General features: G+C 57.7%; 1 protein-coding gene across 2 annotated transcripts in view; it reads right to left on the bottom strand.

The window, feature by feature from the left end:
* The window catches only part of PRR5 (proline rich 5), a 53,471-nt gene that overhangs the window by 22,530 nt on the left and 15,302 nt on the right, over positions 1-15,639 (bottom strand). The window contains exon 2 of one of the 2 annotated variants that reach the window (XM_018048891.1): positions 3,643-3,765. In XM_018048891.1, the coding sequence (XP_017904380.1) occupies positions 3,643-3,755 (113 nt within the window). In that variant the 5' untranslated portion in view covers positions 3,756-3,765. Of the gene's footprint in view, positions 1-3,642; positions 3,914-15,639 lie in introns of those variants that run through there. The other variant, XM_018048890.1, reaches the window with a different exon arrangement.

The raw sequence follows: 15,639 nt of genomic DNA, 5'->3' as shown, positions 1-15,639 counted from the left end.
GGTGGGCCAGCCCTGCACCCAGAGCTCCCCTGCGCACCCACGGGAGAAGGGAGGGCAGTCCCCTGCCGCGCGTGGCCAGTGTTCACACTCCCCCATGGTTGTGTCCTTCCTAGCACTGACTACCACCTGCTCAGGCCTCGTGGGTTTACCTGCGGCCCTGTTTACCTCCTGACCCCCTTCCTCGACTCCCGACTCCATGCCTGGGGCTGGGACAGTGCCAGTGGGTGAATGAGTGGACAAAGGAAGGAATGGCCAGTTGGCGCGTGGGTGCCCCCATCACGGGCACATGCTCCGTGTTTTGTCCCATATCCAGATGAGGGAACAGAGGCCCAGGGAGGTCAGAGGACTGGGCCAGGTCACTGCAGCGGGTCTCTGAGAAATTCATGTCCTCCCAACGCCCTAGATCTTATTTGTAAACAGAGTCTTTGCAGACGTAATTAGTTAAGGACTCTGAGACAAAACCAGTCCGGATTTAGGCTGGGCGCTACATCCAACGACTGGTGTCTGAATAAGAGGAAAGAGAGGAAGAACAAGACACAGGTGGAGATAGACACAGAGAATGGAGCGGCGTGGTCAGAGGCCAAGGAGCCACGGGGAACTGTAAAAGGCAGGAAGGACACTCCCTCCCCTGCAGCCTCCAGAGGGAGCGAGGCCCCGCGGACACCTGATTTTGGACTCCTGCGCTCCAGACTGGGAGAGAAGGAGTTTGTTGTTTTGAGCCACCAGTTCAGCTCAGTTCAGGTCAGTCGCTCAGTCGTGTCCGACTCTTTGCGACCCCATGAATTGCAGCACGCCAGGCCTCCCTGTGCATCACTAACTCCCGGAGTCCACTCGAACTCATGTCCATTGAGTTGGTGATGACATCCAGCCATCTCATCCTCTGTCGCCCCCTTCTCCAGCCGCCCTCAATCCCTCCCAACATCAGGGTCTTTTCCAACGAGTCAACTCTTCGCACGAGGTGGCCAAAGTATTGGAGTTTCAGCTTTAGCATCAGTCCTTCCAATGAACACCCAGGACTGATCTCCTTTAGGATGGACTGGTTGGACCTCCTCGCAGTCCAAGGGACTCTCAAGAGTCTCCTCCAACACCACAGTTCAAAAGCATCAATTCTTCGGCGCTCAGCTTTCTTTATAGTCCAACTGTCATCTCACATCCATATGTGACCACTGGAAAAACCACAGCCTTGACTAGAGGGACCAAGTTTGTGCCAATTTTTTTTAGTTGCCCTGGGAAACTAACATGGCCACACAGAGAAAGGGGGTTCACTTTGGACTCAAAATGAGACATCCACAGCTCAGCAAGGCAGGTCCCGCACTGCCCTGCGCCCCGAGGCTGTTGTCCTGGGGAAAACTGCAAGGAGTCGGTGTGGACCAGCAGGCAGGCTGCAGCTAGAAGAGGCCCCGGCCCCCTGGTGATACCCGTGGAGCACCGGTGGGGAAGACCCTGTCCCTCCCTGACTCAGGGCTCTCTCTGCTAGGGGGAGGACAGCAGGCGCTGTGCTGTGCGGCATCAGTGCGGGCAGGCCTCCTGGTCCTCTTGTTCTTCCCCTCTAAATGGGGGTAATCGTATCTCCCTCCGTGGGTTATGCTGGCAGCAGGCAAAGTGAGCCAGGGGCCCCTTGCAGGGGCTCAGCTGCAGGAGTGTGGCCGGGCAGGTCCAGCTGCAACGGGTCCAAGGCCAGGTGGTTAGGAGCCTTGGGGGAGCCGGCTGCCGGCCGGGCCACACCCTACAGTCCGCCAGGGATGGGGCACAGAATGGCTCTGAGGTCCTAAAGTTCCTTTAGGTTAAGAAAAAAAACAGTGGGGGGGGGGCCCATGTGGCCTCTCCCTACAGGCACCCCCCTGGGCTCTGGAAGACTCAGAGCCGATCCTAGGGTGCCCCCACCTCTGCCTGGAGACCCCCGAGTAGCGGTGAGCACTGCAGGAGAAAGCTGCTGTTGGTGAAAGCTCAGGAACCAGTAGACTTCTAGCACGCATGTGCGCTCAGCTGCTCCAGTCGTGTTGGACTCTCCGTGACCCTGCGGACGGGAGCCAGGCTCCTCTGTCCATGGGCTTCTCCAGGCAAGAATGCTGGAGTGGGTAGCCATTCCCTTCTCCAGGGGATCTTCCTGGCTGAGGGACTGACCCCGCGTCTCTTAGGTCTCCTGCACTGCCAGGCGGGTTCTTTATTAGCAGTGCCACCTGGGAAACCATGAGAGGCCCCCCCCAAAACCTATCCCTACAAGGCCCACCCTGACATGTCCCCAGAGTGAATTTGAGCTTGAGTCGTGAGTTACCAAACACCTATTACGTGCTAGACACATGCTGAGGGCTTGAGTATAGATCTTCACCTTTAATCCCTACAACAGCCTAGGAGGTGGGCATTTTAAGGACAAGGAAACTGAGGACCAGGGAGCCTCAGTGACTCTCTCAAGCAGGGAAGAGGCAGAGTTGGAATGTGAATTAGTTCTGTCTGTCTCCTCCGGCTGGATCAGGTCAGAGAGTCGAGGAGGGGGACTGCTTCTCTCTCAATGCTGCGCGTGGAGGAACTGCCTCTTAAGGCTGCACGCGGGCACTGGGCCCAGGAGATGCCCCAAGGGGAGTCCTTCCCTCCCTATCCCCACACCAGTCCTGTAAGAAGGAACGCTGACCCATGGGGAAACTGAGGCCGACTGGTCCCTAACTCTCAAGCCGCTCGCAACCTGGTAGAGGACAGAGGCGGAGGGCGCAGAGGCTGGTCTCAGGCTGGCAGCCCCGTGCTTCCCGTCGCGCTCAGGAATAGGTGAGTGTCCACGCTGACAGTTGGTTTCCTGGTGGCCCAGACCACAGACGGTGGAGCATCTGGCAGGGCGTGTGCAGTGGTGGGGGCGGCTCACATCCACAGCCCCCCTGGACAGCCTGCGCCCCTCTCTTCTTCTCCCCTCCCACTTTCCTTTCGGTGGAAATTATCTGTTTTTGAAAAGGGCTCCTGAGCAAACACGGTGGGAAACCCCACTAAACAAATCGTCTCTTTTTCCGGATTCCCTCAGCCTCGCTCTTCAAACAAAGCTGGTGGGGTGGGGGTGGGACTTCCCACGGCCCCTGCTTGTCTGGGAAGGGCTCGCTGGGGGAGGGTCGTCTCAGGAATGCCAGGCAGCTGCTGCTGCTGCACCCCTGCTAACAGCTGGGAGGGCAGGGGCCCTCCCCCCGCGCTCAAGGGAAAGCCGGCCGCCCCCACTCCCGACCAAAGGGACCTAAACGCAGAAACAGGAAGCAGAGCAACCCATCGACTGCGCCCGCGAAGCTCATCTGCGAAATGGGATAAATACTTCCTGCTCTATTTACCTCCCAGGTTGCCATGAGCAGGGGCGTGGGGGGCGAAGACGTGGGAAGACCCTCCGAAGAAGGCAGGCTTGCGGGATTCGGGCCCACCCCGCCACCCACCAGCTGCGGGGTGGGGTAGGGGTGTCCCTGGGACCAGCCCTGGGCCCGCGGTCTCGTCCCTCCGTTCTAGAAACACGTTGCACTAAACTTCCCTCCCCGCCCGCATAACTCCGGCGGAGCGAGTTCTCCGCACCCTGGGAGGCGCAGAGCTGCCCTCCGGGCACAGTCCTTCGCTCCAGGCGCCCCCGCCGCCCCCCGGCTCTGGGATCCGCGGAGGCCGGCCGGGAGGGCGCGGCCTTACCTGTTCCAGGTGGCGTTGGCGCAGGCCCGGCGCTGCTGCGTGCCCCGCTCGTCCGCGGCGGCGGCGGCGGCCGGCTCTCTCTTGCCCAGGTCACTGAGGCTGGGCGAACTCATGAACTTCAACCTGCGGAGAGTCCTCATGGTGACCTCCCTTGGCGGCGGGCTCCGCGCCCACGCGCGCTCCGCGCCGCGCCCTGCGCCACGCCGCGCCGCGGGCCCCAGCCGGCGCTGCGCCCTCTACGAGGAAACTTGGGCGAAAGCAGGAAGCCGGGCGGCCCTCCCGGGGCCCGCCCCGGCCCCGCGCCTCCGCCCCGGGCCCCACGCCGGCCGCCGCGCCGGGTTAATCATTGCTCCGAACGGCCGCGGCGCGCAGCGCCGGGAGCTCGGCTGATACCGCGCGGACCCGGCGCAAAAGGGGCCCGGGGGCGGGGCCGGACTGAGGGGGCGGGGTGCAGGGCCGGGGCGGGGAGTGGGCGTGGCCTCTGAAGAGGGCGTGCACAGAGGCGGGGCCTCGGGCTGGGGCGGGGCATCCAGAGAGGGCGTGTGCAGAGGCGGGGCCACGAGCTGGGGGCGGGGCCGGCTCCTCCACGGCAGCCTTAGCGGTAAAAGGCTTTAGCGCCTGAGTCCGCCCTCCTGGAGTCGCGCTCTGGGTTCCCTCTGTTCTTCCAAGGGCCACAAGTGCCCACCAGAAACCAACACGCACGACTGCACAATCCGACCCCAATCGCCCACCCCGCGATAGGCCCTGCGGCCACACCCCGACGGTGCTCTGCTCCGTGCCCGGCCCAGGACCCCTGATGCGGTTGGTGTACCAAGTGCCCCCTACCTCTCCATCCCTCCCCATTAAAGGCTGCGCCCAGACAGATTTATCAAGACCCCGCCATGTGGACACAGGCTTCTCCCTGGTTCTCATGAAGGTTAACTAGGTCGGGGTCTTCAGCCTATTTTCCAGTTGAGAAAACCAAGGCTCAGAAGGTGAAAGAACCTGCCCAACGCTATACAATGAACAAACAGCAAAGCTGGACCTAACTCAGGCCTCCTGAGCCCATGGCAAAACATTCCTCCAGCTTCTGGGATGCCCATGGGGCTCCCTGGCCCTTGCCCTCTCCATCAGACAGGGCAAGACAGTGTCGCTCCCCTCCTGCGTTCCCACGGCCTTTCCCAAAGCAAGGCCTTTATCACCAGAGGCCTGGCCTCACGTCTTCCGGTAAATGTGTCCCGTGTGTATCACTGGGGGAGAGGAGGAGCAGAGCCTAGAGTCTCAGCATGCGAAGGAAGGGTGCTCAGACCCCCTTTCCCTAACGCTGTACAGAAGATGGAACTGAGCCCCAGGGGCTTCCCAGGCCCCCATCCAGGCTCTCTGTATGAGATACCTGCCCCCCTCCCCCCGTCAATGACAGAGCCAAAGCACCGGCCGCCACCCCTCCCCCACCCCGCTGGTCTTGGTAATTCAGCCGGACACAGTGTAGGTCCACATTACTGTCCCCACTCAGAGGCTGGAATCTGCACCTCAGTGTGGAGGAGGTGGTGATGGTGGAGGAGAGGTCTGGCTCAACCCCCTACCCCCTCAAGGCTGGGGCTCTTTCTGCTGAATGCCCCAGGTGGGATGATTTGCCAAGCGCAGGCTGAGCAACCAATGAGCGTCTTTTGTGGCTCCAGGAGCAAGGAGAGCCTCATATGAGGTGTATGGACTGGGGAGGAGACACTGTCCAGGGAAAAGCAACCGACGTTTCGCAAGCACGTACTGCACGCCAGGCATTACCCTCACCCTCGGGAGGCAGAGTCCTGCCCAGCAAGCCCCCTGACTCTGAGCTCAGAATCAAGGGGTCAGAGACCTCTGACTCCCCCAGAGGACATCACCCCCAAAGCTGAGACCTGCATGACCCAGCGTGAATGACAGGCCAGGAGGGACCTGGTGGTTTCCACGCCCTTGTAGAAACAACTGTGGACCCTGTCTGCTCCTTCCACCTCCACAGCCCAGGACAACAGACACCCCAACTGGTCTGCCTGGGGCCACCCAGGCCACAGGACAAGCCCATCCTCCAGGTGGTGACCAGGGTGATCCTCGGCATACCATGCGCCCTCCTGCGCTTGGAGCTCCTGCTGGTTCCCACTGCCCTGGGGATCAAGTCCAGAGCCTGGAATCCTTGGAGGACCGTCCCACCTCTCCTCGCCCCTCCTTCTGACTGCCTTCACCTTGGTTAGGCTCAGGGTTCCCTCTGGTCATCTGATGGCTTCTCCATGCGATGCCTTAAGCCAGGGGGTCCATGACTGTGATATAGTTCACCACTGCATTCTTGAGCTCAGTACACAATAGGTATGCGCGAAATATTTGGTTAAATGGATGGATAAATATCTGTCTCACAGGTGGGAAGGGATTCAATGCACTGTGAATATTGCCACACTGAGGCTTTCCTGGTGGCTCAGTGGTAAGGAATGTGTCTGCCAACGTAGATCCCTGGTTTGGGAAGATTCCACATGCCTCGGAGCAACTAAGCCCCTGCTTAGAACCGGGGAACTGCGACTACTGAGCCCACGGGCCACAACTACTGAAGCCTGCACGCTCCACAGCGTGGCTCTGCAACAAGAGAAGCCACGGCAACGAGAAGGCTGTGTGTGCAACGGGAGAAGAGGCTCTGCTGGCAGCAGCTGGAGAAGGGCCCTTGCAGCAGAGGAGACCCAGCAGAGTCAATAAATGAATAAAATTATATATAGAAAAAGAGTTGCCGCCCTGGACAGAGGCAGAACTGCTGTCACTGCCCCTGGTGTCAATGCAGCAGACAGCCACCAGGGCCCGTTCACATCCCGGTGGACAGGGTGAAGGGCGGGCTCCCGAGCTGCAGGCAGGCTCTCGGGGGAGGGCGCTGGCTTCGTGTGCTCGGTGCACTCAGGTGGGAAGAACTCAGCCATTGGCAGGGCCTGGCTGGCACGAGGGGCCAGCTCAGTGCAGAGGGAGGCTGGACTGTTCTGGATGTGGGTGGTAAGAGCAGTCCAAGGAGCGGGGCAGGAGCGGGGCTAGAAGAGGAGGGGCTGGGAGAAGTGGCCAGCCAGAAATGCCGGAGGTGGGGCTGGCTGGCTCAAGGATTTAAAAGCCATGCCCCATCGGTGCTAAATGCTTTAACTGCACCCTCTAAGCCCAGCAGCAGACCTCTGTACGATCCGTCTGCAACCAACGGCCCAGTGCTGGGGGTGTAGTGGAGACCCAGGGGTCTTCTGTGTTTGGGCTGATGACAGGCAGGGAGGGGTTCGGGGTGGGTGGGGGCTGGACAGGCAGGGGAGCAGGCAGCCCCCAGGGCCAGAATCTGAGGCAGAGGCTGGGAGGAGACAAACCATCCCAGCCCCTAAAGCAGAGGGCAATGGGGAGGCCAAAGACCAAGTCCGGCCCCTAAACGTGTTCCGCACAGCTCGCGGTGCAGGGGAGAAAAACAAAACACCCAAACTGCCCACAGCCAGGGTTTCACAACGGAGCACTGACCCAGAAGCCCTGATTTCTGGCTTCCTGGGAAATGTCAGATGATGGGCCTCCCGGGCCTGAGGCCCCACATGACCACTCTGACTGGGATGCTGCCCCCGCAGGCAGGCAGGAGGTCTCCCGGTGCCCACTGGGCCCTCCACTCACTCATGGAGGCTTCTGCGCCAGGTAAGGGGTTGGGGACTGAGCAACCGTACGGCGGGGTGGGGCTGGGTTGGCCCCGTGTGTGCCTGGGACGCAGGGAAGGGAATGCCCTCTGTTCAAGGGAATGGGAGACAGGGGTACCCATTCATGCACCCCTGAGGCTGCCAGAGTAACCTTGCTGCAAAAGCTGTGCCAGGCCTGATGGCATCAATCACATCCTCTCCTCCTTCAGGAGCGAAACTTCATCCCAGCCCCTCCCCCACCAGCGGGAGGTCAGTACCTGGTGCAGGACCCTGGTCACTAAGGGGGACCCACAGGGCTTTTCTTTCTGTTGGGGGAGGGAGCCCTGGGCAGAACGGGGGTCCACTGGACCTGCCGTCAAGTCTGGTGACCTCTCGGATCTTGGTCTGCCCATCAGTAAGATGGATGGGGTTGAGGGTCATGGGACTGAGATCCCATAAAACCCTTCTCCTGCAAGGAGATCAAACCAGTCAGTCCTAAAGGAAATCAACCCTGACTATTCATTAGGGCTGATACTGAAGCTACAATACCTTGATCACCTGATGTGAAGAGCCAACTCATTGAAAAAGAACCTAAGGCTAGGAAGGATTGGGGGCAGGAGGAGAAGGGGACAACAGAGGATGAGATGGCTGGATGGCATCAGCAACCCAATGGGCATGGGTCTGAGCCACCTCCATGAGATGGTAAAGGGCAGGGAAGCCTGGCGTGCTGCAGTCCACGGGATGGCCAAGAGCTGGACACGACTTAGTGACTGAACAATGACAAAGCCCTTCAGGGGCCACATGCTCCCTGTAGCTGTGGCAGGAGATGGCGACCAGGTGTCTTTGATCCTTGAGGTGACTGTGCTGAGGGGCTGGTCCGGAGGTTTTGTCTTCATGGTCAAGGTGCGAGGACTGGCAATGACCTTTAGGATGGGCTAAAGGCACTGGGACTTGGCATCAGAAAGTCCTTCGGGGCTGGGAACCCCGGCCAGGATCTTTGAGGGTGACGCCTGGGGTTGCTCGGAAGTATCTCAGGGACTCTGCAAACCCCTGGGCATGGCTCAGTCATGTGCCCACTTCACAGATGGACAGCCTGACACCTGGGAGCAGGATGCCAGGAAGTCCGTGCGGCCTTGGAACCCAGGCCTCCAGGCTTCTAGGCCACCAGGGGTAGGACAGGAGTGGAGAAGAGGCAGCTAGCTGCCAGCTCCGTGGACCTCTTGCTGGCGCTGACCTCAGCCGGCTGTACCCTGCCCGCTTGGAGGGGCACTTCCGCCCCCTGGTGGCAAAGGCTGGTGCTCCCCACAGCAGGCTGGGACTATCCCTCCAGTTCGCTGAGGAATCCCACCAGCCAGCGGCTCTGCACTCTGGGGGCCTGGACACCCGGGAGGGGCCTCACCCAGGCACTGAGAGCCCTGAGGGGAGTGCCTGGCCCGTGTCTCCTTTCTCTGAGATGGGCAAGACCCCCGTGCTGAGGGGAGGTGGGACGAGACCATTCACATGGTTGTGCGATACACGCCAAAGGGTGGCTTACTGTTGGCTGACAGTTGCAGAAAGAGACTGGAGTCAGGCCTGAGCCCCCACCACCCACGGTGACACCAGCATCACCTGGCAATTAGACTGGTCATCTCCGAAGGCTTTGCAATGCGGTGGTTCTCAGTGACTGTCCTAAGGCTGGACAACCAGTCCTCAGGCTGGATGGGCACCAGGCCATCAGAAGCAGTATGTACTGTATAGTTCATGAGTGGGGGGACTTTCAGAGGCGCCCCTGTGCCCAGCCTGGGGTGGGGGCACCACCACCAGAGGTGGGTGGGTCCTGCCCTCGAGGTTGTTGTTCAGTCACTGAGTCATGTCCCACTCTTTGCGACTCCACGGACTGCAGCATGCCAGGCTCCCCTTCACTATCTCCTGGCGTTTGCTCAAATTCGTGTTCACTGAATCGGCGATGCGATCCAACCATCTCACCCTGTGCCGCCTGCTTCTCCTTCTGCCTTCAGTCTTCAGACTTGGGGAGCTTTTCTCTCTGGCCTCATCGTTGTTGCTGTTCAGTAGCTCAGTTGTGTCCAGTTCTTTGCGGCCCCATGGACTGCAGCACTCCAGGCTTTCCTGTAATTCACCACCTCCCAGAACTTCCTCAGACTCATGTCCATTGAGCTGATGCCATCCAACCATTTCATCCTCTGTCGCCCCCTTCTCCTCCTGCCTTCAATCTTTCCCAGCATCAGAGTCTTTCCCAATGAGTGGGCTCTTCACATCAGGTGGCCGAAGTACTGGAGCTTCCGCTTCAGTCCTTCCAATGAATATTCAGGGTTGATTTCCTTTAGGATGGACTGGTTGGATCTCCTTGCAGTCCAAGATACTCCAGGGAAAAGTGTCCCTTCTGGTGGTTTCAGAGTCAGTACCAACTATTATTACCCCTGTTTCAGAGATGGAGACAGTGAAGGTGAGTGGGGGTGAGCTGCCTGCTTAAGCTGTCAGCTAAGAAGAATGGGGGCAGGGATGCTGTACTGCTGGGGAGACAAAGCCCACCTCCCCAGTGCTTTAATAAATGCTGGACACATTTATTGAGCACCTACTGCATGCCTGGCATTAGGTGTTGGAAACACAGCAGGGGACAAAAAAGCCAGGGTCTCTGCCGTCAGGGGGCGCTCACCATCCCATCCGAGCTCTGCCATCTGACATCTCCCGACGTGTTCACAGTCCCCTCAAGCCTTCTCCCTACCAGCAGAGCTCCCACCCCCACCCCGCTGCCACCAGGACCCACCTGGGTCCCCCTTCCCCAGACTAGCGGCCTCTCTACTCTGCTCTCAGAACCCTCCCCTCCTCCTTCTGGATCTGGATCCCAGGCCTGGGGTGGGGTGGGGGTGGGCATTCTGACCAGGAGACGTCCCTGTTCTTAGATCCCAAAAACGGCATCCCCTAGAGACTCTGGCAAGCCTCAGTTTCCATCTTCAACAATTGGTTCTCAAGGTCTCTCCCGGGAGAGTGCTGTGCAACCCTTGTCGTTATTCAGTCGCTCAGTCATGTCGAACTCTTTGCGACCCCAAGGACTGCAGCGCCAGGCTTTCCTGGCCTTCAGTATCTCTCGGAGTTTGCTCAAACTCCTGTCTGTTGAGTCGGTGATGCCATCCAACCATCTCATCCTCTGCCGCCCCCTACTCCTTTTGCCCTCCATCTTTCCCAGCATCAGGGCCTTTTCCAATGAGTGGGCTCTTCGCGTCAGGTGGGCAAAGTATTGGAGCTTTCGTTTTTTTGTGGAACCCTGATTCTGGTCTATAGGTAGGTCCCTGTGGTAAAGCAGGAGAGATTCCAGGCTTCCTGATCCTCCAGACTGGCTCTGCTCCCCACTCAGCCGCCTCCCCTGCAAGCCCCTATGCCCCCAAGTCTCGGGCTGTCCCTGGGAGGGTTGAATGAGCCTCCAGAACTATAAGAAAGTTGATTTCAGTCTGTGGCAACTGATGAAGGCAGCCCCGAGATACCAGGGCATCACCTTCTCCAGACAGAGCCTGCACCCCGCCCACCCAGACCCCGGCTTTGACCTCTGTGTCCAGGAAACCTCACAGCCAAATGTGGCAAGGTCGGGCCCAACGCCCAGCAAAGCGGAGACGCATTCGTCCCCTACTCCCGGCTTCTCTAACAGAGGCACTCAGACTCTAGGAGACCGGAGGTGACAGGTAACTTCTGGCCAAAGCATCGTGGCCCCCAAACGCCCACAGAGCGGGGGGCTGCTCTGCCTTTCCCAACCCAGATAAATGCAGCTCCAAGCCGCATCCCCACTGTGCAGCCAGGTGGACCGGGGCCACGCTGGGCAGAGCTGGGTGGACTGGGCTTGATGTCCAGTTTTCTCTCCTCCCCAGGCACTTTCCTGGCCAGCAGCCTCTTCTTAGAAGAATCCTTGGAAAGAGCAAGGACTGCACGGGCAACCAGAGTTCAGACTGACGATGGGAAGCCCAGGAGAGGAGCCTGCGATTGTGGACCAGGGTTGGGGGGGACGGGGGCTCCGGAAGGGTCTTTTCACTTACTTCTTCCAAGAATGACTGGTTCCAGGGGTGGTGAAGGTCAGTGGCAGGGGGAGAGCCTGCGTCCTTGACTTTGTAAATAAAGCTCACAGAGCCCAGTGAGGAGGCAATGACGGTGGGTCAGCTGGACTCTGCTGAATCTAAGGCCTCGCTCCCAGGGGAGGGGGCATCCGCCCCAGCCACCATCCTCCTGCTTCTGCAAGGATGTGACTCCGTCCACCAGGTGATACATTTAATGCAGAAGAAGCTGCTGCTGAGATTCGCTGTGAGGTGTGAAGGGGAGCCCCCCACCCTTCCAGCAACAGGGACCCCTTACCGAGGGCTGGCCCCAGCCGGGCTGGCCCACGGTCCCCAGCTGGGGACCTGATTCTCTGCCAGCAGGGTGGTCTGATTCCCCCACCACAGTGGACATGGGGGCCCCAGGTCCTGATGTCACCTGGCCGGTCACAGGCCAGGATGGACACTGGGGTCCCTGTTCCAGTCTTGGCTTCCTTCATAGTGGGGTGTGGACTGAACCCTGGCCTGCTCCTGGGAGAGGCTAGGACCCTCCCCACGCAAAGCCTGGGCAGGTAGCGCCCCTCCCCCACTGACCCCCAGCCCCTGCTGTCCCCCAGCCCCTGCTGGACTGGGGAACCTGCCCACCTCCGGGCCCTGAAGGCCCGAGGACTCGAGACTTCACCACCTCCCCTTCCCCTGACCTGGCCTCCTGGCCTCTCAGTCTACAGGACTCCACCCCGCCGCTGGCCGATCAAGCCACTCTGCTACCCACACATGACCTGCCCATTGGCTCTGAGGCTTCCGCGGAGGCCCCAGCCTGCGGGATGAGCTGCAAATTTCCAGCGAGGTGGCCAAGACTCCTGCAGACCACGGCCACTGCTCCTTGGTCTCCGCTGCAACTCCTACGAAGCCCCTCCAGGCCCCCTCCTGGAGCGCCCCCAGCCCCACCCCCGCTAGGAGACAAGGCGACCACTGTTCCCCAGTCTTTCTGCCCGCTTCCTACCTCCGGGCCTCTACCCAGCCTCTGCCCTCGGTCTGGATGCCCCTGTCCCTCCCCTCCAACTCATCTCTTGTACAGTGATTATATTAATAGCAAAAGGCAGGAGAGAGCCGTGATTTGGGGTGTGGACTCTGGAGCCAGCCAGCCTGGGCTGGATGGTGGCTTTACCCGTTAACAGCTGACTGTCTTGAGCCGATCACCTCTCCTCTGTTCAACTGTGCCTCCGTTTCCTCATCTGTAAGACGAGAGTCAGAAGAACACCTTCCCCCCAAGGATCCCAAGACTGTAAATGCATTCAGCGATGTCAGAGGCTCAGGGTGGGCCTGGCACACAGTAGGTGGTCATCAACCTTAGCAGTCATCACCAGCTGGCCTCTTGCTCTCCATGCCCATTCCTCTAGCGTCCCCTGGATCCCGAGTCCCCAGGATCTTTCTCCCCTCAACCCAGCTCAGCCAACAATCCTCAGGCTGCCCCCCTCTCTCCTTGTGAGGATCTCGGGACTGGGCCTGCCTCCTCCATCAGATGCCCCCCGCAGCTGAGGCTCCTCCAGGCAGAGGTGAAAAGCAAATGCCCAGTGGACGCTGATGAAGACTTCCCTCTTGACCTAGCTTTAATCAGTCTCCTTGGAGCTCTCTGCTGGATGAGGACTGACCTTGGGCTCCACTCTCTGTCCTTGCAGAATCCACTTTGAGCAAGAATTCTGAGTCAGTTTAGTGAAAACCCCCCACCCCTGCTATCTGAGCTCCCCGTGTCTCACCACTTGGCTGGCCTTCAGCTAGAATTCGGTGGAGTGGGTCAACGAGAGTCCCCCTTCCCTGCATGTCTCCTCTTCCAGCTTTCCCATCCACTGACCCTCACCCTGCTCCTTGGCTACAAACCCCCACTTTCCTGTTCACGCTATACTGCGCTCAGTTGCTCAGTCATACCCAAGTCTCTGCGACCCCATGGACTGCAGCCCACTAGGCTCTTCTGTCCATGGGATTCCCCAGGCAAGAACACTGGAGTGGGTTGCCATTTCCTCGTCCAGGGGATCTTCCCGACCCAAGGGTCAAGCCCATGACTCCTGCTTGGCAGGTAGGTTCTTGACCACTGAGCTCCCTGTGAAGACTCGCTGGAGTGGGAGTCAGGTCCAGTCACTTCCCCCACCACTGCAAGACTCCATCTGAGGTTCAGATATGCCAAGAACTTGGAAACTCAGATGTTGTCAGGGCTCATTTAGCCACAAAACCTGATCTGACCAGAAGCGAGGCTATTTAGAGTCTCCGTCTACCTGACGTGGTGGAGATCTTGTGCAAAAACATCCCCAGGCTGCTGCCCTGACGCCTTCCCCAGGGCAGCAACCGACTGCGTCATCAGTCAAAACTAACAGGAATTCCGCCGTGACGTCTGGCCCTGAGGATGTTGGCCAGATGAGGGCTGGAGGATTTGCACAGATGCAAGATGAGTCAGAACTGAAGGACTTGCTTTCGGAGATTAGCCTCATTTTTCCACCTGGTTGTTAAGTTAAAAATTATAACCTTACAGAAAATTAGAAGGATGGTACAAAGGGATTTTCCTGGTGGTCCAGTGCGGCCACTGCAGGGAACATAGGTTTGATCTCTTGAGGAACTAAGATCCCACAAGCTGTGAGACGGGGCAAAAAAAACGATAAAAGATGGTATGAAGAACACCTTAGTCTTTTAAGATAGCAAACCGTATGTCGTTAAGCCCTCTTTTAGGAAGCAGTCTTTAAAAATATGAATTTTAAATACATAAAATAAGATCACCTCTTTATTTTACAAAAGGAATCACTTGAATTGTGATTTGAAAGTGTGTAGTTGACTTCACTTTCACTCTTCACATTCATGCACTGGAGAAGGAAATGGCAACCCACTCCAGTGTTCTTGCCTGGAGAATCCCAGGGACAGGGGAGCCTGGCGGGCTGCTGTCTGTGGGGTCGCACAGAGTCGGACACGACTGAAGCGACTTAGCAGCAGCAGCAGCAGCAGCAAGATGAGTCAGAGCTGGCAGGTATGTGGCTGAGCCAGATTCCACCAGAATCCAAAGATGGCCTGCAACTTAGGAGAATTAGAGACAGGTATATATAGGCTCTGAAAGTGCCTGGGAAGAAGCAGTGATACATGGAAGATATGGCAACTATTTTGCATTCCCCACTTAAAAGTCAATTTAGGGAACTACACAACCTGAAAACTCTTCCCTACATATCCCCTAGTATTGTTGCATAAAAAATTATACATGTCTAAATGCAGAACTGAGCTTGTAAAAAAGTGAGGATAATCACCACAGGCCAGAATGATAATAACATTAGTATTATCACTAAGATATTCCTTATCAGTATATTTATACCATATCTGATATTAATTTACATAATTAATCTAATAATTATTATATAATTAAAATAATAGCATCACTGACTCAATGGACATGAGTTTGAGCAAACAGCAGGAGATACTGAAGGACAGGGGAGCCTGGAGTGCCTCAGTCCTTGGATCGCAAAGAGTCAGACATGACATAGCGCCTGAACAACAACAATATTAATTTTACTGAAGGCCAGCATAATGCTTGCAATATACAATAATTCGATACAGAGTGATCTCAAGTATCTTAACAGAAACCTCATTTAACATGGAGCCAGGAGGCCAGAAGGGGGAGCCCTCACATCCTAGCACTCCCGGTCAGCCGCAGACCCAACAGTAAGAGGCATACCTTTGCATCTCCAGCAGGAAGGTTACTACTACCCAGCTGGAGGAAGGAGGAATTTCTCCTTGCCTGGCAACAGCCCAGCCAATGAGAGACTGGGACAATTCAGCCAATGAAAAACCACTACACTTGGAACTCCCCGTTTCCTTCAGTGGACTCTTTTGTTTACAACAGCCCCTCCAAACTCCCCTTCTCTCTTACAAAAGAATGGTACCCTGGACTTGCCTGTGGTTTGCCATAGGTTGCACATCCTGAATTGCAATTCTTTGCTATTCCCGAATGCACCTATTTTTGCAAAACAACAGGTGTTCTTCTGTTTTCTGTCAACACCATCTAGCGCTTGCAGCAACTCCAGCTCTCTGCTATCCCCATTTCACAGCTGAAGAAACGGAGCACATCTCATGCTGGTGGAGCTGGGATTCAAGCCCAGGCAGTCCAGCTCCAGAGTCTGCATTCTTAACTATTATACTCCGAGAGTTGTACTCTAATTAGCATAACAATTAAACCACAGGAAAAGACTGTCAACTAAAAACCCAGATGCTAAATGAAGGTGTGGCAGCCGTGTGGGGTAGGGAGAGGGGGGCTTCCCTGGTGGCTCAGATGGTAAGGAACCTGCCTGCAATGCAGGAGACCCGGATTGGATACCTGGGTCGGGAAGATCCCC

The sequence above is a fragment of the Capra hircus genome, chromosome 5, assembly GCF_001704415.2.
Source record: "Capra hircus breed San Clemente chromosome 5, ASM170441v1, whole genome shotgun sequence".
NCBI classification, from domain to species: domain Eukaryota; kingdom Metazoa; phylum Chordata; class Mammalia; order Artiodactyla; family Bovidae; genus Capra; species Capra hircus.
This window is presented reverse-complemented; position numbering and strand designations above follow the sequence as displayed.